Below are 21,940 nucleotides of genomic sequence, written 5' to 3'. Positions count from 1 at the left end.
AAACAAGTATTTCAACGGACAGTTCTTGGAGAATTAATTTCGATGGTGCATCAAATGCATTAGGACATGGCATCGAGGCAATCCTGATCTCTCCAGAAGGAAATCACTACCCATTTACCAGTAGACTGAACTTCGATTGCACCAATAACATGGCAGAGTATGAAGCACTTGTCTTGGGAATCCGAGCAGCACTGGGGCAAAGCATAAAGACCTTGCGGATATACGGAGATTCAGCGTTAGTAATCTATCAGCTCCGCAGGGAATAGGAAACCAAGGATACAAAGCTAATGGAATACCGGAGACTGATACTGGGTCTGCTCGAAGAATTCGATGAAGTCACATTCCACTACGTACCTAGAGAAGAAAATAAAATGCCTGACGCTTTAGCTACCTTGGCAGTCGCATTCAAGGCTGGCGGGGAGTCTGAAATGATGACAATTAACATGCAGTCGTATGAGTATCCGGCTCATTGTTACCAAATTGAAGAAGTGAAAGACACTAAGCCTTGGTACTACGATATTCTGCAGTATATCAAGCATCGGAGTTATCCAGAAGAATCCACTGAAATCGATAAAAGAACCATTAGAAGAATGGCAGCTAGATACGTCCTTGACGGAGAGGTTTTATACAAGAAAAGCCATAATCAAATCCTGTTAAGATGCGTCGATGCTAAAGAGGCAAAAATGATAGTGGAAGAAGTACATGATGGAGTTTGTGGAGCACATGCAAATGGACATATGATGTCAAGACAAACAATGAGATGTGGATATTTTTGGTCCACACTGGAAAGTGATTGCATCAACTATGCTAGAAGATGTCATAAATGTCAGATTTACGGAGACAAAATCAATGTTTCACCTCATCCACTTCATGTAATGACGTCACTATGGCCTTTCTCTGTGTGGGGCATGGATGTTATCGGGAAAATTCATCCAAAGGCTTCGAATGGTCACCGTTTCATTCTCGTGGCAATCGATTACTTCACGAAATGATCTACCTGAAAGGATCACCACCGATAACGCTACAAACTTGAACAACAAAATGATGAAAAAGCAACACAATAACTGCTTACAGACCCAAAGATGAACGGAGCAGTAGAAGCATCAAACAAAACATTAAGAAGATAGTGGAGAAAACGACTGAAACTTACAAAGACGGCATGAGAAGTTGCCTTTTGCTTTGTTCGCCTATCGAACCTCGGTACGAACCTCGACTGGAGCAACTCCATTTTCACTAGCTTATGGAATGGAAGCATTGCTACCCATTGAAGTAGAGATTCCTTCACTTTGGGTCTTGACAGAAGTCAATCTGGATAATGCAGAATGGGTACAATCCATATGAGCACTCTGATAGATGAAAAGAGGAAAGACATTCGTCATGATCAAATCTATCAGAAACGAATGATCCGAGCTCATGACAAAAAGGTACGCCCAATAATATTCCGCGAATGAGATCTGATGCTAAAAAGAATTTGGTCAGTCCAGAAAGATTTCCGAGAAAAATGGACGGACCTGAACTGCCGTATCCCATCAACTCGGATGCAGTCAAGAAATACTTCGCTTAGGATGAAAACCCGAAAGGGCATCCTAGGTTGGGAAAAAAGAAAAAAAAAACAAGAAAAAGAAAAACGTTTAGGGTGAAAACCCAAAAGGGCGCCCTAAATTAAAAAAGAGAAAAAGAAAAAAGAACGAAAAAAATAAGGTGGTTCAAGATGAAAACCCGCAAAGGGCATCTTGCAACCAAAGATGGGTCCAAGTTGAAAACCCGAAAGGGCGATTTGGATATCAGTTCACGAAATACAGACAGTGGAAGCATCCCGGCGTATGAATCTTCTACAGACTCAATAAGTCGGAGAAAGGTTGCACTTTCCAGAATATTGTCGTATTTTCAAAGATCCCTTGGCAAAGGCTGCGTTTGAAGTCACTTAACGGCTTTTCAACTCAGAAGTGCCCACATTATCGTGATCTAAGACATTCGTTTACACCTCATCACGTATCCATTTTCTAGAATGTTTGTCATGTATTATTTGTTCTTTTTTTCTCATGAATAAAAGACAATCTTTTCTCTAAATCAATTCCTTTTGAGCATCTTGAATTAAACTTAAACTCAATGATTTATCTACTTATGCAAAAGATAATCACATATTACTGTACAATTATTCATTGAAAAGTACAGGTATCTGAAAGCCGATCAAGGCTCATGCACATACTTGAGATGGTCGAGAAGCATTTCCCAAATCAAGAAGCAAATAGAATGTGCACATCAGATTGAAACATTTAAAGAATCCAAGATCAAGGATTAGAACTTCAAGATTTCAAAATCAAGAGTCAACACGACAGGCAATCGGAGATCGAGATTTCTCTCCAGAGTCCCAAGATAACATATGTTGCATATGCATTTTAGGCACACCTAAGAGCATTTCATTCATAACATCGCATATATGCATATCTTTGCAGGTTTTATCTAGAACCAATTTCAACTTCGCAGCGAAGGATATTGGACTCAAAAAATGACACAATTTGCTCGAGAGTAGATTTCAACTTCACGACGAAGGATATCTAGCTCAAAGCCAAACTTCACAATAAAGGGTTTATACACGGTTTCAACTTCACGGCGAAGGGAATCGTGTCCACCCGCAACATACAATACTTGGATTTCAACTTCACGACGAAGGATATTCAAGTCAAGGCTCAACTTCACGACGAAGGGGCCATCCGCGATTTCAACTCCACGATGGAGGATATCGTACCCACACATCCACGATTTCAACTCCACGACGGAGGATATCGTGTCATTCGGGGCTCAATTTCACGACGAAGGGGCTTCCCAATTTCAACTTCACATCGAATGATATTGGACCCAAGACAACACAAGCTCAACTTCACGACGAAGGGGCGACTGATTGTCAACAAACAACTTTCAGATTCAATCTCAACTTCACAACGAATGATATTAGGCTCAAGACAGCACAAGCTCAACTTCACGGAGAAGGGGCGTCTGACTATCAACAAATAACTTTCCAGTTTCAAAGTCAATTTTAACTTCACAACGAAGGATATTGGCCTCGAAACAACACAACTTACATTGTATTTCAATTTCATGGCGAAATATATATCCAATTCCCAGGCTCAACTTCACGACGAAGGGGTCGTATACGATTCTAACTTCACAAACAGATTAACCCAACTTCACGACGAAGGAGGTATCTGTGACACATCAACACCAAAGTCTTCAAGTCAAGTTTCACCTTCACGATGAAGTATCTTGAGCTAGAAGGCGATCCATGAGTCACTTGCCAAAGGCTTCGAGTTCGATTTCAACTTCACGACGAATGATATCATGCTCAGAAGTTTCCGGTTCGACTCAACCTCACGACTAGGGAGTCAGTTCATGATTTAAATTGACAAGCCAATCTTAATATCGAATTTCAACTCTACGACAGAGGATGTTTGATATGACCGAAATTTGTGTCTTTTAATCTTTGCTCTATTTTCATTACATGATAATGAGCAAAGAGGGGCAGCTGAAGATACTTAATTCCATCCTTCCACGTTATTATATAATATATTTATATTTTAAATCATATTATATAATATATATTCATTTGTATTTCTTAACATTTATTTATATTCTATTTTACAGGCCCAATTGATGCCCCAAATACAAATAAGTCCTCATGCATGACCCAAACAAACGCCCTGGTCCAACCTAGACCCCAAACACACACGCAGACCAGCCAGCTAGGGTTTCTAGAACCAGCTAGGGTTTTTAGAACCCTAGCATTCCAAGCGGCGCATCATCACACCCCGAAGACTCCTCCACGCCGAGCGTCCCGCCGGTTCTTTCACCCCAGTAACAACCCACGACTCTCTTTCTCTCGGGTGCAACAACGTGTTGTTATGGGACACCAAAAAATAACAAATAACAAGTGTTTTAGTCCAATTATAACACTAAAAATTCGGAACAAAATAGCATATAAATACCCTTGTAATTAACACAAAGAGATTACCAGAGATTACACACAAACAGACACAATACACAGGATAGGCAAAAAAATATCACAAAGTACAAGAAGCGTTGTAAAGTCATTCAAAATCAGAGAAATAAAAAGGTAGAAATTTTGTTACCTTTGTTGTTTTTGATTCGTGTTCCTTGCATGCCTTGCTTGTCTCCTTTCTGGATTTTTTAAAAAACGAAGAACGCCGATGACTTTTGGGTGGAGGTTTTCGAAACCTTAACCTTAGATTTACCACCTGAGGCTTTGTTTTTGAGGAAACTATCTAGATTTTCGGAACGAGGGCACTGAGAACTTTGAAAAAAATAAAAGCTTTTTTGATTTTGCCGCCGATGACCGGTGGCCGGTGCCTATCAACGGCGGCGGCGAGGCGGCCCGGTGTCAGATTCTGGGAATCCGGCTTTTGTTCTTCATCTCTCAAGAACAACTGAGAGAAATGAGAGAAAAGATATGGGGTTTCGACTTTGAAGGTGAAAATGAAACATTTAGCCAAAATATTAGCTTATATGCATGACCCATGGGTCACTGGAAACCCGCGTACAACCCCCCGACCCCTTAACAAAAGATCCGTGATTTTTATTGAAAAGGGGGTAAACCTCGTTTCTAATCCCCTCGATTTTAAAAAAAAATTTGGTCCAGAAGTCAGTTTTAATTTCGAATTCTCTTTTAAATTTAATCTTTTATTTTGAATTTCACTCAATTTGATCACTTATGTATATATAATATATGTGTTTATAATTAATTTCTCCTCTCTCTTTTATAATATATTATATTATATGTATATATATATATATATATGTTTTTTATATTATTTTTTATTATTAGTTATCCTTTTTCCTTGTTATGTTTTATTATTATGAGTATGTATATATATTGATTTTATTTATTATATTTTTTAGTATTATTTTTTTTGATTCATAATTACTTTATACATGCGTTTGTTTTCTATTATCCTTTTACTATTATCTATTTGTTTTAAATCTCATATTATATATATATATATATATTATATGAGTCCCTATGTTTTCGTTTTGTCTGACCAAAAGTCCCCCCTTTCGATGAAGTGATGGAAGGTTATATTTTGTTATATATATATATTTTATTCATTTTATATATCTTTTTATCTTTAATTTTTTATATTTATTACTATTATATTATATTATTTGTATTTCATTTTTAATGTATTGTTACTAATTTTTTTATATATGTTTTATTGTTATTATTATATATTTTGTATTTTATTTTATTTTATTTCATTTCGCTTTTTATTTATTGATTTTCTCATTATGCATTTTCAGTTTCATTTTTATTTATTATTATTAGTCTCTTTATTTTATTTCTAGGCATGTTTGTTTTATTTATTTACTTACCTATTTTCTTTTTTATATACATTTTTTACTACCTTTTTATTTCTTTTTTTCTTTATGATATCTGATTTTTTTTATTTTCTTGATTTTATTTAATTTCACCACTATTTTGTCTAACTCATTTTTTGACTTCTTAAGGGTTACGTTTTTAAATCTATCAGAGGTAAATAGGTAGGATCAAAACTTTACCTTTTAATTTAACTTGTAATTTTCTTAATCAAAGACAACTGGAAATTATATAGTACCGAAAGGACAGTTCAATGGCGCTAACCCTTCCTTGACTGTAATCGACTCCCGAATCCAACACATCTTTGGTAAGACGCAGATCAGGTAAGAAATATGATATCCGATCAATCTATTTATTTTAAAATAAATGATCAGTGACGACTCTAATCTATTTAATTTACGTCGAAGCTCAATTCCAGACCAACCCGAAAGACGATTCCAACACACAGCTACCAGCAAAAGCAGCCGATGTAGATATAGGGACCCTACATTTATTCATAAAAGGAAAGGAAATACATTATTTCCCAAAATGCCACCTTTTACTCCAAATTCTGACAAAAACTGGTGTACGACATCAGGGAGGAATTGGTCATTCAATAGGTCATCCACCCTCCGGTTTTTTCACATGCCATTACTTTTCCTATTTTGGCGCTACTGAGAATTTGCTGGTGGCGTTTTCTTAAACGGAATTTTCCACTAGCTTAAATGTCCAGCTCGTTACAGTCTTCCCATAATTTGAAACCCTAATCCGAATCAGAATCAAAATCAAAATCAGATTCATAGCCAATGGAAGATGGAGGTTTTGTTAAATTCAATTGATCTCCATAGAAATTAAACTGTTTCGTGACATTAGATTGCTAAATCTCGACTGGTGGTTGTCAAATGGCGGATCAACAAGAAGATGAGGACCTGAAAATGGCTCTACGGATGAGCATGCAGAATTCGCTGCCAGAGCCTAAACGGAGCAAGCCCGGAGAAATTGCCAGATCACCGGCGACGACAACGCCCGAGGAGAGCCGCCGGTTGCAGCGAGAGCTCATGGCAGCTGCAGCTGAGAAACGGATGATGGCTGCTGCTAAAAGCGCTCCGTCTTCCAGTTCTCCATCCAAAAAAGAAAGGAGCGGGGGTTTAGGAATCAAAGAGGCCGAAATGAAAGCCAAAGAAGTTAATTTAGGCAATGAATTGTCAGAGAAGGAAGCCTATCATTTATTTTCAATGGTGTTTGGAAGTGGCGCTTCAAAGGACATACTTGCTCAGTGGAGCAATCAGGGTATAAGGTAAAGTATCGTATTTTACTATTTACTTGAGATTTTTAATTTGATTTTTTATACAAAAAAAAAACTTACTGCTCGGAGATCAGCAGTTACTTAAAGAACTAAAATTGATGGCTCAATTGAATTTTTCTTATTTATGATGGTTAAGGATATTGATCCCAAGATAAATAGGTGGTCAAAATTGCAATTTAAATTTGCTACACTAGCATCAAGCTGCAATGGACTATCATCTGCAATAGACGGTCTTCTGCATATCAGACTGATGGAATTTTTGTACTTCATTTTGATCTCTTGCGCATATTGTAGTTTGTGGAAAGTTCATTTTTAGATTTGGGGCAAACATTTTTTTACCCGAAATAAAAAGCAATATTAGGAGTCTAAATGTTTTCTTCATGGGTTTCTTTAGATAATCCATGACGCTTTTCAAATGAATTGCTGGTTTAATGAACACTTTCTGATATGCCCAAGTTAATTTCACAGCAAACTAATTATGAATGGTTAGGATGATTAAGGTTAACTTATAGGTTTTTTAATGAAAAACTCTGGTATAATTGACTAATAATTAGAATTTGTTTCTGCATTGGGTTAAGAACTGATGAAGAAATCGGGATTTAGAAAGCCACATTGGAGACCTGTTCTGGTATGGTGAACTATACCCATGAATAATGTCGGGAACAATATTTAGCAATTTCAAAGTTGAGTTTTGTGGTGTGCATATTCAGTTAGCTTAAAATCTTACGGTGGCTCTATGCAAGTTTAGGTCAGATAATTCCAGAAAGGTTAACTTTTCAGCAGGATTCTTAATGTTCGGTAGGCCTTTATTTCTTAAGGTGCTACATACTGAAAGAAGTTACATTGTACATGGTAATTTGTGAAGTTACAGAATATATTTATTAACTTGATGGCAAGATATCAAAATTGGCTAAACAACATTTGAACAATAAGTTAAAGCCTACAAAATTTAGAAAACGGGAAATGGAAAAAAAATGTTTACTATAATCATACAATGATACAAGGATTCTCAATATCAAATTCAAGGCTCTCCCTAAGCTTTTTATCATTTAGATGTGCCTAATTAAGGCTTGTGCAATAGAATCGGCCTTGAAACATGTTTCTAGCCGCTGTAGAAGCTGTTACATAGAAGGTGCTATGCCATGCAACCCTTGATTGGAAAAACCAGACCATGCTGATAAAATTTTGGTTAACTTACTACATCCGTTGTTGAATCATGTCTAACTGGGATATGGGTGCATTGCATTTCTGTTTGAGAAGAAACTGCTGATGGTGACTTCCTTGTGGAGTGCACTATCTTAGCAGACTTTTTTGATTCTTTGTGCCTAAAAATGCCTTATCTTAATGTATAATGATTACATGTTATGAACCTGGCCTGGAAATTATTAGTTTAGCAGACTTTTTTTATTCTTCAGTGAACACAATTTCTCTTATATATCCATGCGAAGTTTCCTATTTTGCTTATTGTCTAATACATGCCTAAATATTTTGTAGATTTAGCCCTGATCTAGAAACATCGATGGGCCTAGTGCAACATGAAGGTGGGCCCTGTGGCGTCCTAGCAACCATACAAGTAATTCCTTTATTTCTAAGTGTATACAAGTTTCATCTACCATGCAGCTTCTGAATTGTCAATTGGTGTGCCATCTGAAGTTCTTAAGACTGAACGGTTATTTGATTTATTCTGTTTCTAAACCAGAAATTATGTAATTATCATTTTATTTTCTGAGTGGGTTAGTATTATGTACTGACCTTGGAAAAACTTTATTTCTTTGGATAGCTTGTTTCATGCTTTTTTGTCATTAAATAGAACATATGTATTATTGAATGGTTATTCAAATATAAGGACATTCGATCCATTTAAAATATACCCGTTATTTTTACCAGTAATGCACTTTACTTATTTTTATGCAATCCTTTTGGGATGTTAACTGTTAAGAAATCTTAGATTGAGGCATGTTGAGTTGATGATCTAATGCAAAGCTATTAGTTGAACCTTGTGCTACATTCTTTAGATTGGTTACCTTCTTATATAACCTAGTTTGATTTCTGTTCTGCTGTATTTCACTTTATAAATAGTTAATGCCGCTTCTGCTGACAATATTTTGTCTCTGTACAGGCATTTGTTCTTAAACATCTTCTTTTCTTTCCGGATGAACTGGGTAAAGTTGCAGCAAACATGCCACATAATTTGTATTCCAGGAGATCATCCAAAAGTCAGTATGTTGCATCAAATAATTTTTCTGCATTTACTGAAGATGCAAAAACAAGGTGATTAAATTTTACAGGGAAAAACCTGTATGATGTATTCTAAACTGCAGAAGGACACATCTTTTTAGATTATTTGTCTTTCAAAGTTTTCTAGCTTATAGTTCATGAAATGAAAGGGTTGCTTTCACGAATGATAGAATTAGTATTGCTAAAACTGTTGGAAAAAGGTATGTCTGATCTCAATAGATGATGTCAAATCACGTGTGATTTCTCATTTGTAGGTGTCTTTCCTGAGATGTATTGCTGTTTGTGTGGACTGCTAGTGATATATGTTTTGCATTATTTCTGCAATAACCAGTTTGGAAGGATTATGTTTATTCAAGTTTTGGACCTGTTTCATAGTTCATATTTTCCATTTCCCTGTTATCTATTTCAGCTTTTTTTTTTTTTTTCTGTACACAGAGCCCTGGTTAAAAGCATGAGTGAGATATTGTTCTTATGTGGAAATACCAAAAGGGCTGTAATTGCAACTTTAAGTGACGTTTCTAACAGCATTGAAGGATCCGAAGGCAGCCCAAAGAATTTGGTTAGTGGAATTGGGTTGACTTGAATAATAATTTGCTGATATGGCCTTTTTTTTGTTATTACTTGCTGATACTTGTTTGTGTTTTTCAGATCATTGCACAGGCACTTGAAGGCCTGTCAATTGAATCAGCTTCTGATTTGCAGAAAGTCCTAAAAGTAGACACGTTCACATCAGCTACAAGTGCCTTTAAGAGGCTTGAAGCAATGATTACCATTTTTCAAAGTCGCATGGGAGCGCTGTTATTCCTTATCTCGGCATTACTTTCTCGAGGGCTGGTGAGTTTGTTGGCTTGAAAACTCCATTTTATTTTTATCTTCATCAATATTCTGGTAGTTCAGAAAGAAAATCAAGAGGAAGTATGTACGTGTTTGTCCAAAGTTAAGATTTTGTTTGCAAGTGGATGCGATTTTATCTGTGCTTCCTTTTTATACTTTAGGACCGTGTTCAAGCAGACCGGGACGATCCCAGCCTACCCCTAGTAACTGCACCATTTGGCCATGCTTCTCAGGTAGTAAATTTTGCATATATTCATTGAATGGCTTGGGCTTCAATATGGTAGTGCTGTCTTTGATGCATTTTTCCATTGTAATTGGTTTTATACAAAATTATTCCAGGAAATTGTGAACTTATTGCTCTGTGGGCAAGCTGTTCCAAATGTATTTGACGGGAGTATGGATTTAGGCGGTGGCATGTTTCTTGAGGGTATACCTACAAGTGTGGAAGTTGGATTCCTCACTCTTCTAGAATCCCTTAATTTCTGTAAGGTTGGTCAAAATCTGAAGTGCCCGAAATGGCCAATATGGGTTGTCGGAAGTGAGTCCCATTATACGGTCCTATTTGCTCTGGATACAGCTGTTCAGGATGAGAATGAACTGGAAGAAAGGGAATCACAGATCCGGAAAGCCTTTGATGCCCAAGATCAGAGCGGAGGTGGCGGCTTTCTCAGCGTCGAATGTTTCCATCAAGTACTCAGGGAGACAAGTATCCAACTTCCATCTGACAAACTTGACAGACTTTGCAGCTCGGGCTTCATTGTATGGAGTGAGTTCTGGCAGGTTATTTTGGATTTGGATAAAAACATGGGAGGCCTTAAGGATTCAACTGGACAGATGGGTAGAAAGATATTTGACCTTTACCATTTCAATGGTATTGCAAAATCAGTTTTGAACGGCAGCCAAGCCGGAGGTGAGTCTCCGGTACAAAGACCCAGGCTTACTAAACTGAAGGTTTCAGTACCCCCGAGGTGGACTCCAGAGGAATTCATGGCATATGTAGCAGTTCCTTCTGGTATTGCAGGCAGTGAATCGAGTGGAAAAGACGCTGAAGTGGCTAAGCCTGAACAACCTCCGCAGCATGCACCACTAGCAGACTGCATTAGAACACGCTGGCCTCGTGCTGTTTGTAACTGGATTGGGGACCCTCCTAGTATAGTCTGAATGTATATTAGCTCATCACCCCAGGTATCCTTAGTGTTACTGGTGTCGAGGAACAAAACTTAATGAGACGGAAAAAGCCGCGAGAAAGTGGTAAACCTGGTTAATTGCAAACGAGGCAGAGTTATTTTCCTGGTTTCGTTCGTTTCAGGTTCTGTTGTGTATTTGCTGTAATCATCGACATTCGAGTTCAATTTTCATATGTTAAATGTTAAATACCAAGGAGAAAAAAGGATTTAACGTCAATCGAATGGGCATTCATTCAGGTTTGCATTCGTTTTAGCGAGCAAATGTTACAAATCTAACTATTTATTTTCCCTTTTTTTCACTGCAATTTTGTCCAGCAAGAACCCAACAGCAGACTTTACACGAATCAAATACCCCCCCCCCCCCGGCCATAAACGGTGCCTCACCCATATCATTACAACCATAGACAACCGAAAAGAAAAAACACACATCCCTCGTGCGGGGCTCTTCAGTTTGGTTCACTTGATAAAAAACTCATTTGAGTATTGTACTTAATACGTACATTATGGTCGACGGGTTTAGTGGTAAAAACAAATTTTGTTCTGATGGAAGTTTTGATCGACACAAATGAAAAATTTGTAGTTATATTTTCTACTATTAAATTAAAAATAATCAGTAAAAAGTAAGGTAAAATGATGTGAAACATGCAAAGCGTTCACAAAAGTAGCCGATATTCATGGAAAAAAAATTAACATCTATATGAGTAATCATGTCCAAATGTTTGAAACTCGGGCAAACAATGAAAAAGAGTTATTCCGTTACCCCTTTTGTCAGAAATAGATGATCAACAAAATTATCGATGATTTAAAAATGTGCAAATATTCCATCAATATGTAGCAATATTCTTTTGGAGGGTCAATGACACTACAGCATCAACAGATCAGACTACGAAAATTGACAAAGGGTGATTCATTCCCTGACAGTGTGCTAGAAACTTCCTTCTCCTAATCAAGCAGTTCTTAGAGGTGGAGAAACCAGTATGACTCCATCACCCCTTACAAACAGAAATGGAACCGTGCGCTTTGTAGTCTGACATGAGAAAATAGGATCATCATCCAAAAACATGAAACAAAAACCCTAATTTACAACAAAGGCCCTGTTTTCCCCTTTTAATCAGTCACTTAAAACAAAAACCCTAAATTCATGTTCACTTAACATCTCCAGTTTAGTAGAAGTTCATGTTTGCTTCCATCCCAAAGTCAGAGTTTTGCATTACCCAATATAAAATAAGTTCATCCTGTTAATCACTACACAAAAACTAGGCCTGTAAATGAACCGAACACGAACGGGGGTATATTCATGTTCGTTCGTTTAGCTTTAACCGAACAAATGAATGAACACGAACATAAACGAACGAAAAATTTCTTGTTTGTGTTCGTTAGTTAAGGATTGTAGCTTGTTCGTGTTCATTCATGTTCATTCATTTAAATGATAAACGAACGGATGTCAACGAACACATTTGAACGAACACAATAAATGAACATAAATGAACGTAAACGGACATAAATGAAAATAGATTTTTTTTTCTTTCCTAACAATTTTAGGATTATATTTTATTTAATTGTTTTGAACTTTTTTTATCTGTATTTAAAATTGATTGAATTTTAAAATATTTATGGGTATCAGATTAAAATTTATTGGGCTTTAATATTTTAAATGGATATAGAGAGATTGGGCTAAACACAAATGAAAGCACATGAATGAACATAAACGAACATATTATCGAACGTTCACGAACGTAAATGAACGAACGAGCCCTCTGTTCATGTTCGTTCATTTAATTAAACGAACACAAAATATTGTTCATGTTCGTTCGTTTAATAAATAAACGAACTTCCCGCCGAATGGTTCACGAATGGTTAGTTGAACATTCGGTTCGTTTACAGTCCTAACAAAAACTTAAGGTGGTACACTGGTACTAGCAAGGAATCCAACACAAAACTAGTTATAACAAGCCAGTATGATTGTGGTTTCTGTTCACAAGAAGCATCTTTCTTCTAAGTCTAATGAAAGTAGAAAAACTTAAAATGAAAAACAACTTTGTAACTGCTAAGTGCTAATGCCTAATAAAAAAATGCATGCATTCTTCTTGGATAATATGGGGTTATTAGAAGACATCAAAGTTATCAATGACACCACTACAGCCAAAACTTATTAAAGCTCACCTACCTCTAGTTCATACATTAGCTTTCAAAACAAATATTACTCATATTGAAAGGGAACAGTGATATGATAACCTACCCGAACAATCTCCTCATAGGTTTCATCATCTATTTCAACTGTAGTAACAACCTCTTCAACATCCCCTAGAATCATATTCAAATGCTGATCATAAGCCTGCATGCCACATTAGAGAAGAATTAAGCAAAAGAATGAAGAGCTACAAGCTCTTAACATTATGGCCAATTATAATGGCAAGTAATAAGAACATAATTACTAATTCCTATTACTGAGCAAGAAAAAACTCTCCCTGTAGAATCGAAGTAATCTGTATTCATATCATCGCCTACTGTTCAGATCATAAATGGCTAGAAAAAGATATTCCCTTGATGTCTTGCCAAAAATTAAAGAGAACTCTAAAATAATATTATAACAAATGAATAGCCATTGGCTGTTATGATCCAGAGTATGGATGTTAACAAAACAACAAAATCATGTTGCAGTTGTTCTGATTAGACCAAACTTTCATGAAATTTGCAGACAAAAAATAAATAGTCACGTCAATCTTTCCACAGAAAACATATGAAATATTATATGAGAGAAGCTAATTTACTTTTATGTTTAAAGAGACAATTAAAAAAGAGAAAAGGTAGGAAGACATGAACATATAGAGTTACTTGGGGGATATAGGAAGAAAAAAAGAAACGAAAATGAAGTCGGAGGTCAGCATCAGCAACATAACATCTCAATTGACACTGTTCCGGTAACAAACAACTTCAAGCAGCTGCTTAAAATGTTACCAAATCAATGTGACCAACAGATATCAGGCAGCAATTAAAACAAATAAAAACATAGACTTGCATGGAAAGCATAGCGATCAGAAATGCTAGAATGTAAGAGAACTTAGATTATTGATATAGAGTATCATTATCATAAATAAGATTAAACATTTAGAAACCATCCAATAAATAGAGTTACAATGTCATCTCAATCTCTCCAGTCTCCATGAACAGAAAAAAAGATTTAGAAAATTTACTAATAAAAAAAACTTGCATCATTGAAGCATAACAATTGAAAAGACAAGTCCAGGAATTTGAGGGGAAAAAGATAGCCAAGATTTTGATTCATCCTGGTTATGCATATTCAAGTCGGAATATTCTCAAGGGCTACCTAATACTACCTGAATTAACATACCCTAAATTGAAAGAGGGAAAAGAAGACCCAAATTAAGGAACCCTAAAATGGAATTCGAATATTAAACATTGAAAGTCAAGAGTGGTAGAAAGGGGAACCCTAGAATTAACGTACATGGAGCTTGCCACGGAGCTCACGGTCAGAGCGGAGCTTGACGTAAATACGTTCGTCGAGGCTGAGCCTTATCAAATCCAAAGGCTCTTTCACCGCGCTCTCTTCTTCGCTTGCCATTCTCCCTTCGTTTTGCTCTTTCCTTCTTCAGTAACAGCTCAGGGATGGGTTTTTAGCCTTTTTAAGTTGCAAGAGAAATAAAATACAGGGTAAACTACACGTTTAGCACTCCTAACTATCATTGTTGTTCCTTTTGCTCACTTTAACTATTTTATTTTCAAAATCATACTTAAACGTTTAGTTTTTGTTTTATTTTGGACATCCGTTGTTAAAAAATTAACAGTGATATTGATGTGTCACCATAAGCTAATTCCACATCATCATTGACAAAATTAAAAAAAATGTCGCATCAGTTGTTCTTGTAATTTTTTAACTATATGAAACCAAAATGAAATCAGAACATAACATTAGGTATGATTTAAAAAAAAATAGTTAGATGATCAAAATAGAACAAAAATTAAATTTATCTTTTGTCCGTAATTTATTTTGAGTCACTCAGGTGACTAATATAACCTTTGAGATATGACCATAATATATGGGTTAGATTTAGGGATTACAATCCAATTTTTGAATATGAAGTTTTTGATTTAATATTTTTATATGTTATGTATTTAAGTTTAAATTGTTTGAGATAAAATAAATTATTTAGAAAAAAAATTAAAACTTATCGATTTGGATGGGTAGGCATGGGAGTCACATCCCACACTAATTGTATGGTACAAGTCACCTCTCCTAAGATAGAATTAGTGAAACACTCCAATCGACCCAACCTAGTTAAATGGTCCCAAAAATTCAAAATAAATTAATTATATTATTTTAAAAAAAATTACAAATAAAGGGTCAGTTGGTAGAGCTAAAAATCGATTTATAGCAATGAAAATATGAAATTATAATAATAATAATTAAGGTAAGTTTGAACCTAACAGAAAATGGCCACCAATTCGCCTCAATTCATAAATGGCTTGGCCCCTAATAGCATGACCTACACAACATGTTTATTTAAAAAACGGTTCCCATTACAACATGATAATGTCTCATTTTCTAAATATAATAGTAAGCTTGTTTTTTTTATATAAATTGTTGTTATTGAACAACATAATTTGATTTCACAATCAAATATTATGTCAAAGATTGAAAAATTACTACTAACGGGTTGATTAAGTGATAAACAGTTTGATATCGCTTAAATAGGTTTTGAGTTTGAGATTTTGTGTATGTAGAAAATCCCCGCTAGGAGATTCACCCACCAAAGTCAGATGTGCGTTAGGTCGGCCGAATCATCAACGAGGTTGAATCAAGTGGTAAGCGGGTTGAATCAAGTGGTAAGCAGCTTGATATCGCTTGAGCAGGTTTCGACTTCAAGTTATTGTATAAGTAGAAAATCCATACTAGGAGACTCCACTAAAGTTAGATGTGCGATTTGGGTTAGTCTGGATCAGGGGCGGAGCCAGGATTAGATATAGATAAGGGTCGAAATATTAAATTTTTTAAGAAAAATAAAATGACTTACTAGGTATTTAAACTTACAATTCATAACAATAGGCGAGGTTGACCCTTCCAACCTGATTTGTTCCATTCACAATCGCCAAGATTCGAACCCCTAACCTTACTTAAGATATCTAGTGTCTCATCCTGGTAGACCAAACGGTTGTTGGTATTGGATTATCATTATTTAGTTTGTCCCATATTTGATTAAATATCTAATAAATTCTTATATTTCTTAATTTAAATACTTAATTTTACATTAACTAAAACTATTAGATCAAAATTTATCAAACATTAAAATAATTTTACAGGCTCGGACTCCTTTAGACTCTAAGGAACCTCCATCTCGGACATGGATTAATCAATACAAAGCTTTCTCCGGGAGAGAAAAAAAATATAAAGATTGGTCGTTGAACATTGGAGTTCTCATGAGATAATGAATTTTTCTTAAAAGACATATAACATGTTAATATTTGATTGATTGAATAATCTTTTAGTATATATGAAAATAGGTCCAAAGTGATTAACAAATTATAATATAAGTACATGGTTCAATTAGAACATAGTTTAGGTATTTTAAAATAAATATAGTTCGGGGCGTGTCAATCAATTAAGCCATTTGAAAATTTTCAAATATTTATCTATAATGTATTGAACAGGTACAAGAAGTTATAATGCATATTGAAGATGATTATTAGTACTGAAAAGATTATTTACCCAAGTACAAATTTTCAATAATATATATTTTAAAACTATGCGCTTCAATGATTAAAGGTTCCATAGGACATTTATCGGGATCCATGTTGGGGGTATTTTAGTCCATTTAGGAAAACGTTTACTGAAGGTCATTGAAAGCATTGAAAATCCCCAAAAAAGGATTTTTAACTTCAATTGCTTGATTGTTCTTCACTGTAAGGAAACAATTATATATATATATATATATAATAAAATGAATATATCTCAAAAAATAAAAATGAAAAAGAAAGAGATAAAAAGTTGAAGAAAACGGGTCGGCGTTTAGCCAAATATAGGAACACAGACAGAAAAACAAGTAATAATCACACTCGTCTGTTTGCGCAGCTGTAAGATAAAATTTTGGAATTTATTTATTCTTTTTTTTTTCTCTATGATTATATCATGTCTTTCAGTGCAACCACTCAATTATTACTCAGAGAAACAAAATCAAAAAAATTATAATTTAATATAAGATGTTATGCGAAAAAATTAATATAAGATGTTATGTGAAAAAAATAATATAAGCTAAAAAATTATAAAATGTTCATATCCATACCGCTCTTTACTTATTTTTTTTCTTTAACAAACTGTCTTTTAAAAATTAAAAAACAATTATTGAGATTGACAATAAGATCCCACAAACAAAAATAAATTACTAATAAATTAACCATATACAAATTACAAACCATCTTCTTTGAATAAAATAATTCACCATTTCTTTTCTCTGTTCATAGAGATAGGATCATAGGAGTAGAGACAAATTTTTTTTAAAAAAAATTACATTTGTTTATTTAAAAAAATTCCATTTCTTCATTGAAAGCTGCAAGTAAATCGCAAGCTCTTGCCAACGGGGGAGTGGGGGGAGCAAAGAAGTGAACGAAAGGAAGAAAGTTGACGTATCTGCAAGATCATATATGCTGGGTGGTGGAGACACAACTGCTAGTGTTCTTGGGAGAGGCGGCGAAAGCACTGATGGAAACGTTCCCGCCGCGGCCGCCGTGGTTAGCACCGGTGGAGCTCGTGATGGAAGCAGTGAAGGAGGAAGTTTTGGGGGAGCGGCCAACATGTTTGGCTCCAACGGCAATAATAGCAATTCGGGTGATGATGAGAGAGTTAGGGTTGAGGAAGGTGAGAGTTTTTTCGGCGGCAACCGGTGGCCGAGGCAAGAAACTTTGGCACTCTTGAAGATAAGGTCGGACATGGATGTTACATTTCGTGACGCCAGCGTCAAGGGTCCATTATGGGAAGAGGTTTGCAGGTGATTATTATTTTGATAATTCAATGGAAATTTGAAGCTCGTTCAAGTATAATGAGTGGAGATCTGTGTTTTCGAATTATATTCTTTCTGTTTATTTTTGTAAGTTCAAGTTGAGAGAATTTAAGCATCTTCAATGCCCATACGATTAAGATATTTGGATACTTCGGGGTATGGGATTTTATTATCGATTCTGACATTTTGCTTTTCCCAATATTATCACAGAGAATCTTAAGCTGGATTTTGCTCATAGACTTAAGCATCTTCTATTAAAATTTTATTTTCTGAATTAGATTTAAATCTCATTTCATGGTTTATTTTGTGTGCGAATCAGTGTTTGGGTTTGTTTTACTGGGTTACATAGTTTTTCTCTAATGTCGATATCAGGAAACTAGCAGAGCTTGGGTATCATCGAAGTGCCAAAAAATGCAGGGAGAAATTCGAGAACGTTTTCAAGTATCACAAGAGAACCAAAGATGGCCGAACTGGTAAATCAGATGGCAAGACTTATCGTTTTTCTAATCAACTTCTAGCCCTCGAAACCCAATTTTCCGTCCAGTCCCCAGCAACAGCGCCGCCGCAACTAAAGCCTCAAGCTCAGCCTCAGACGACAATGGCAGTAGCTAATAATCGGCCGACTCAGCCTAATAATGTCACTGTTCCATCAGCAACAACATTACTCCCCAGTTTGCTTCAAAACTTTGTACCGACAAGTGTAAACCCTAACGTCTCCGCGGATCTGATGTCGGGTTCAACCTCCTCATCCACCTCGTCGGATTTAGAATCGGAAGGTCGGAGGAAGAGGAAACGGAAGTGGAAGGCCTTTTTCGAGAGGCTATCGAAGCAGGTGGTCCAAGAGCAGGAGGAGATGCAGAAGAAATTCTTGGAAGCATTAGAGAAACGCGAGCAGGAAAGAATGGTCAGTGAAGAGGCTAGGCGAACCCAAGAGATGGCCAGAATCAACAGAGAACGCGAATTGTTAGCCCAAGAAAGCTCAATAGCAGCAGCAAAAGATGCAGCTCTAATGGCGTTCTTGCAAAAACTATCCGGCCAACAAAATCTGGGGCAGACACAAAATAATCCACAGCCGCCGCCTCAGCAACAGCAACCACATGTAACAGCGGTGGCATTAGCAGCACCACCTGCTCCACAGCCTCCATCACTACCACCGCAACGGGTGCCAAAGACGGATAATGGGGATCAAAGTTACACAAGGATCATCTCATCGAGATGGCCTAAAGAGGAGGTTCAAGCATTGATTGAGCTAAGGAGTAGGCTGGACAATAAATACCACGACAGTGGTCCAAAAGGACCATTATGGGAAGAGATATCAGGTGCGATGAAAAGGCTGGGTTACAATCGCAACGCCAAACGATGCAAAGAGAAATGGGAGAACATAAACAAGTACTTCAAGAAGGTAAAAGATAACCAGAAGAAAAGGGCGGAGGATTCCAAAACATGCCCCTACTTCCACCAACTTGATGCCTTATACAGAGAAAAGAAGAAACACGACGGCCCCTCTAATCAATCAAAACCCGATAATTCACTCTCTTTGATGGTACGCCCCGAGAAGCAATGGTCCCCTCCTCCTCCTCCTCCTCCTCCCCCTTCCCAGCCTTATCCTGATCACGCAATGGAAGACTTGGAAAGCGATCAGAACCAAGACGAGGAAGAGGACGAAGATGAAGTGGGTGAGTATTAAATGGTAGCCGGAGGACCGGTTTCCACGTGCTCGTGTGAGTGATGTCAATGTCAAAAGCAAAACCAATTAGCACCCTCGAATTCTCATCCCGAAACGGAGCGTGTTTAAAGGTGAGTACACACTCTGGTGGGGTTGTAGCATATAGATATAGTCAGTGGAATTTTACGTGTCCATTTTCATTATTATTTATTTTTGGGGCTAAATAAATAAGTTGAGAGGATATGTACATCACATAGAGGTTCAAAATCTCATTCTACGTGATAAATAAACATGGAAAAGAAACGGATATGATAATTTTGAAATATATATTTTTTAAAATATTATTATATTTATAAAAAAAATTAATTTCTCTTAAATTACAAAAATCCCCGAAACCCTAAATTTTCAAATCAAAATCCTAATTCATTATCGTTATCCCCATAAATTTCCAAGTCAAAATCTTAATTCGTTATCGCCATCCTTTCCGGCACGATCACCGCCACTAACGTAGTAATTGTCATCCTCCTAGTCATATGTTGTTTTAGTTGTTGTTGATTGGTTGTCGGACGGATTGCGGTTTTCATCCTAGGGTTTCGGGGTATAAAACGTTGATCGGTCACGATTTCATAGGGGTTTTGGTTTTCGGGGAAAGGGGAGATTGGGTAGAGTTTTATCGACGGCAAAGAGTGACCGTCAATGTGGGTTTAGGAGTTAAAATAAAAGTAAAATTAGAGTTATTTCGAAATTTCTTTGTTTTTTAAAATATAATTTTAATTTTTTAATTTTAAATAAATTTTTTAAAATTATCAGATTATGACATGTGTAACTTAACGGAGGAAATTAATGTCGTTGATGCCCAGGACACTTAAAATAATAATGTTTGTAACGTTAGACACTAAAATCATTCAAAAAATAATTTAAACATCTTGCTACAGTTTAATCACTTGATTTATAATTATGCCTATCTTTTCATAAAAACTAAAGTTGATCAGTAAATTCATAATAAAAACAGTGTTACTTTTTTCTTAGTTTTGTGTTATTCTTTAAATCACATCGGGATAATCTTCCCCCTTTTTTTCTAAAAATAATATTTGATTTCATAAAGATTTCATAGGTTCAGGTTGTTTAGTTGCAGTTGTAATTCATGATATGCCAGTGCCGATACTAGGAACAGAACAAAAATCATGGTTCCATGCTTGCATCTCTTGGTTTGTGCTTAAAAATACAACTAAAAATTTTCTTTCTTTAATAATTTAAGATGGTCATATGATAATATTTGTTTATAATTTTTTATTATCGATAATATATATATATATACAAATAAAATTATTTAAATCTATAATCTTAAAAAAATATTTCATTTAACTACAGAGATTGTTCAATAAATTCAAGACAATTGACATTCTAGAAATCCAATAATAAAAAATCATCCATTTATCTTTTATTTTAGTAAAATCTATTTTATGAAAAAGAGCTCTTATTAAACCTGGTTTTGTTTATGCAAATCCAGATTTTTCAAATCATACCAAAAAATCCCAGTTGACATAAGGGTAGCAATTTCCTTCTAATTTTCTGAGTAGACCATACCTCTAACAGCTCTTTAACCTTCATGGGAATACAATATTTATCTTCCACACACTGCACCAACGCTGCCAAACAACTTCACAATGACACAAAACATGATTGATTGATTTCGGTTCTCAATTGCAAAACTTACAAAGGGGATTATCATTGCATGAAACACCTCGCTTTTCCAGCTCAAGAATAACCGGCAACCTTTGATACACTACTTTCCACACAAAAGAAGAAACTTTAGGAGGAGCGTGTTTAAACCAAACCATTTTTCATATTGGACCTTCGAACTTACCAGCACAAGCCAACTTTGTACAATAGAATTTAGAATTGTAAATGCCATCGATAGTACCATACCATTTTAATCTATCCAATCCTACGGCTGAACTAACAGCTCTATTTAGAACTTGAAGAAAATCACTCCATAATGTCATTTCCCATTCAAAAATAGTTCTCCTTAACTCGATCTTCCATTCCCAGACACCAAGAACCCAATGACGAAATTCACTAATTTTTCTAGATTTTTGAGTAGCAATCCCGTATATTCTAGGAAATGATGCTTTTAGAGAAATCAATTCAGTCCAATGATCAGACCAAAAATCAATTTTTATACCATTACCCATCACACAACTCACTTCTGAAGTGAACTTAACCCCATTTGACACTACCAGATTAATAATATTACGCCAAACCCATGAAAAATTTCGAACATTAACAGCTTTTGGGAGAATCGAATCCTGAGCATAATTATATTTA

The 21,940-nt window shown here is 35.8% G+C and overlaps 3 protein-coding genes across 3 annotated transcripts; 2 read left to right on the top strand and 1 right to left on the bottom strand.

Annotated features, from left to right (window-relative positions):
* The first annotated feature begins 6,083 nt into the window (after positions 1 to 6,083).
* On the top strand, positions 6,084 to 11,221 carry LOC120199078 (ubiquitin carboxyl-terminal hydrolase MINDY-3-like). The gene is made up of 7 exons (XM_039200284.1): positions 6,084 to 6,665; positions 8,169 to 8,247; positions 8,794 to 8,945; positions 9,348 to 9,471; positions 9,561 to 9,746; positions 9,908 to 9,979; positions 10,086 to 11,221. Exons 1-7 carry the CDS (start codon positions 6,271 to 6,273, stop codon positions 10,905 to 10,907), a joined length of 1,830 nt encoding a protein of 609 aa, XP_039056215.1. The 5' UTR covers positions 6,084 to 6,270; the 3' UTR covers positions 10,908 to 11,221.
* Positions 11,222 to 11,873: 652 nt separating this feature from the next.
* LOC120199077 (sm-like protein LSM3B) lies at positions 11,874 to 14,573 on the bottom strand. Its single transcript, XM_039200283.1, has 3 exons — positions 14,400 to 14,573; positions 13,173 to 13,268; positions 11,874 to 11,960 (listed from the first exon to the last, which is right to left on the bottom strand). The coding sequence occupies exons 1-3, from the start codon at positions 14,514 to 14,516 to the stop codon at positions 11,880 to 11,882; spliced, it is 294 nt and encodes a 97-aa protein (XP_039056214.1). The 5' UTR covers positions 14,517 to 14,573; the 3' UTR covers positions 11,874 to 11,879.
* A 2,950-nt stretch (positions 14,574 to 17,523) lies between these two features.
* LOC120199076 (trihelix transcription factor GT-2-like) lies at positions 17,524 to 19,937 on the top strand. The gene is made up of 2 exons (XM_039200282.1): positions 17,524 to 17,934; positions 18,319 to 19,937. Exons 1-2 carry the CDS (start codon positions 17,591 to 17,593, stop codon positions 19,631 to 19,633), a joined length of 1,659 nt encoding a protein of 552 aa, XP_039056213.1. The 5' UTR covers positions 17,524 to 17,590; the 3' UTR covers positions 19,634 to 19,937.
* The last annotated feature ends 2,003 nt before the right edge of the window (positions 19,938 to 21,940 follow it).

The sequence above is a fragment of the Hibiscus syriacus genome, unplaced genomic scaffold (genome assembly GCF_006381635.1).
Source record: "Hibiscus syriacus cultivar Baekdansim isolate YM2019G1 unplaced genomic scaffold, ASM638163v2 tig00005294_pilon, whole genome shotgun sequence".
Classification (NCBI taxonomy): domain Eukaryota; kingdom Viridiplantae; phylum Streptophyta; class Magnoliopsida; order Malvales; family Malvaceae; genus Hibiscus; species Hibiscus syriacus.
The sequence above is the reverse complement of the archived record's forward strand: the minus strand, read 5'-3'. Positions and strand labels throughout refer to the sequence as shown.

Coding starts and splice junctions, on each gene's coding strand:
- LOC120199078 (XM_039200284.1), top strand. CDS start 6,271: ATGGCGGATCAACAAGAAGATGAGGACCTGAAAATGGCTCTACGGATG. Junction 9,472..9,560: donor AAGGCAGCCCAAAGAATTTG/GTTAGTGGAATT, acceptor TGTGTTTTTCAG/ATCATTGCACAGGCACTTGA. Junction 9,980..10,085: donor CATTTGGCCATGCTTCTCAG/GTAGTAAATTTT, acceptor AAATTATTCCAG/GAAATTGTGAACTTATTGCT.
- LOC120199077 (XM_039200283.1), bottom strand. CDS start 14,516: ATGGCAAGCGAAGAAGAGAGCGCGGTGAAAGAGCCTTTGGATTTGATA. Junction 13,269..14,399: donor AGCTCCGTGGCAAGCTCCAT/GTACGTTAATTC, acceptor TGTGGCATGCAG/GCTTATGATCAGCATTTGAA. Junction 11,961..13,172: donor CCTATGAGGAGATTGTTCGG/GTAGGTTATCAT, acceptor TTCTCATGTCAG/ACTACAAAGCGCACGGTTCC.
- LOC120199076 (XM_039200282.1), top strand. CDS start 17,591: ATGCTGGGTGGTGGAGACACAACTGCTAGTGTTCTTGGGAGAGGCGGC. Junction 17,935..18,318: donor TTATGGGAAGAGGTTTGCAG/GTGATTATTATT, acceptor TGTCGATATCAG/GAAACTAGCAGAGCTTGGGT.